At 46.7% G+C, this 2,640-nt stretch overlaps 1 protein-coding gene across 1 annotated transcript in view; it reads right to left on the reverse strand.

Moving 5' to 3' along the window:
• Positions 1 to 270: 270 nt before the first annotated feature.
• Positions 271 to 2,640, reverse strand: part of PSMB9 (proteasome (prosome, macropain) subunit, beta type, 9) — a 25,709-nt gene continuing 23,339 nt past the window's right edge. The window contains exons 4-7 of the mRNA XM_011968950.1: positions 2,460 to 2,591; positions 1,714 to 1,843; positions 1,343 to 1,484; positions 271 to 446 (exon numbers count right to left, since the gene is read on the reverse strand). Of these exons, the coding sequence (XP_011824340.1) occupies positions 319 to 446; positions 1,343 to 1,484; positions 1,714 to 1,843; positions 2,460 to 2,591 (532 nt within the window). The 3' untranslated portion in view covers positions 271 to 318. The remainder of the gene's footprint in view (positions 447 to 1,342; positions 1,485 to 1,713; positions 1,844 to 2,459; positions 2,592 to 2,640) is intronic.

Here is a 2,640-nt window from a genome sequence, read left to right on the forward strand (position 1 = left end):
ACCACCTCACTTGCATCCTCATCCCTTGGGCACAAGAATAAGAATTTTTATTGTTTGTACTACTTCAAAATCATTCAGTACGTGATGACCTGTCATGTATAGGGCTCTTTATACTTCTAGTTTAGTCCCTTTTGTTTTCTCTAGGAAAGATGTTTTAGACCTGCGACAAAAGAAGAAAGAGTGTATGCTGACATCTAGGAGGGAAGAAGCCCCCTCCCCTAAGCTCCATCTCCCTGAGCACTCATTTCCCAACGACCGTACCAGGTTTTTGTCCTAGAGAGTTTATTACAAAATAAGAAAGAGAAGTCTGGGGAAGGTTCACTCATCATAGAATTTTGGCAGCTCATTGCCCAAGATGACTCGATGGTCCACACCAGCAGCTGTAATAGTGACCAGGTAGACGACACCCCCGCTTGAGCCGTCCCGGCTCATGGCCAGAGCAATAGCTGCAGAGGGTTTTAAGTTGGAGAGAGGGAGAGAGAGAATGGCTTAGCTTCAAAAATATTTTTATTCCCCCTCCATCCATATGCCTACTACTGCTTTCACCTCAAAACTCATCTTCCAGAAAGGCATATTTAGTGGTGTGCTGGTAAGTCAGTTTTTTTAAAAGAAGGCTTCCATATGTGGCATTTGCTGATGTCCATGATGTAAATGCTCCCACTATGATCAATTGCAAGTTACAAATAGCTTAACGAGCAGCTCACAAATCCTTGACTATTTAACAATCAGCTCTCATGAGCAGTCCCAAGCCAGCCTCAGCACACCTCAGCACACCACTGGTTCTTTTTTTTTTTTCCCAGACAGGGTCTCACTCTGTCACCTAGGCTGCAGTACAGTGGTGCAATCACCGCTCACCACAGCCTTGATCTCCCCAGCTCAGATGATCTTTCCACCTCAGCCTCCTGAGTAGCTGGGACTACAAGTGTGCACCACTATGCCCAGCTCATTTTTTTTTGTATTTTTTTTATTGTTTTTTTGTAGAGACAGGGTTTCACCATCTTGCCTAGGCTGGCCTCAAACTCCTGGGCTCAAGTCATCCTCCTGCCTCAGCCTCCCAAAGTATTGGCATTACAGGTGTGAGCCATTGTGCTTAGCACACCACTGGTTCTTACAGTGACTGTGTATCCTCATTTGATTTACTCAGAACAGCACTGGTTTATCCGTACTGCCCAAGAGCCCATTGAGCTTTGCATTTGTCCTGCCCCTTTTCACTTTTAAAAGTGTACTAGTTTGGGCATTAACTTAAATGGTCACCCCTGTATTTCTCTTCCTGTTTCTCATAATCTACTCCCTTCCCATGTTTAAAAGCCCTCCCCAGGTACCCTTCCACTTGGCTGGTTACCGTCTGTGGTGAAGCGCCTGCACTCCTCTGGAGACATGCCTGGCTTATATGCTGCATCCACATAACCATAGATATAGGTGCTGCCGGAGCCACCAATGGCAAAAGGCTGTCGAGTCAGCATTCCTCCCAGGGTTCCATATACCTGGGAGAGGGATCCTCAGGTTAAAGAATCATCAAGCCCTTCCTTCCCACTGAGACATTAAGTGGTCTCTGCACCCTGCAATGAAGCCCTGGTATCTCATGTCCCAAATGTACTATACTTTCAGAGGTAGTGTCCTTGGAACTCATTGCTAGAATGACATAGGACTTCCATCTCCCCCTACAGGAGAGTGGGGAAGCCCAGAGGAGAGAGCGCTTTGGGAGAAACTCACCTGACCCCCTTCACGTTGGTCCCAGCCAGCTACCATGAGATGTGCAGACAAGTCCTCTCGATATTTGTAGGTGATATTTCTCACCACATTTGCAGCAGCCAGAACAAGTGGAGGTTCCTCCAGTTCTATCCTGAAGGAAATATTCGGAATAAAGGTTGATAGAATTTTAAGTCTCACTCTCCTATACTGTTACCATCATCCCTGCTAAACGAACCCTGAAAACTACAGCTGCAATAGCTCAAACTGCAGCCTCCCTCTCACATGTACAGGGGAACCAGAGTCCCACACCACCAACTGGTAAGAACCCTTCAATTGCTCACTCTCTTTCGCTGAGTCCCGCCCACATAACTTTCTTTTGGCTGCAAGGGCCCTGCCCTTATGGGGAAAAGCAGATAAGGTTACTTCCATCCCAACGACTTTGATTTCTCATACGGTAACTGCCTGATATTAGGGTGGGTCACAATATCACCTTCTTCCTGATTATTTATATTAGGATAGTGATTTACAGCTTTTAAACTGTGTTTGCATATATAACGTGGTTCTCCAAATAACCATCTCATAAGGTACTATATATATTGTCTCCACTTTACAGATGCAGAAACTGGCGGATTCAAGTGCCAGCAGGAGCCAAAACAAGAATCTTTCATTTCCTAGTGTCCAGCTCCTGGAACAGCACACTGTACATGGATTCATGCAAGTTGGGGGAGCTCTAGTGGGTGGGGAGTCAGAACTCCAGAGCTTCATACCCATGGAGCTCCAGCTGGTAGGCAGCCATGTCGGCCACGGCTTGGGCATCGGCAGCTGAACCGGAGAGTGCACAGTAGATGCGCTGGTGCAGGGGGGACAGCTTGTCAAACACTCGGTTCACCACCGCCTCGCTGTTAGGAGGGAGTCAACAGTCACCAAGTTAAAACTCAGGAATTTTTT

Source organism: Mandrillus leucophaeus, unplaced genomic scaffold (assembly GCF_000951045.1).
Source record: "Mandrillus leucophaeus isolate KB7577 unplaced genomic scaffold, Mleu.le_1.0 Scaffold867, whole genome shotgun sequence".
NCBI classification, from domain to species: Eukaryota; Metazoa; Chordata; class Mammalia; order Primates; family Cercopithecidae; genus Mandrillus; species Mandrillus leucophaeus.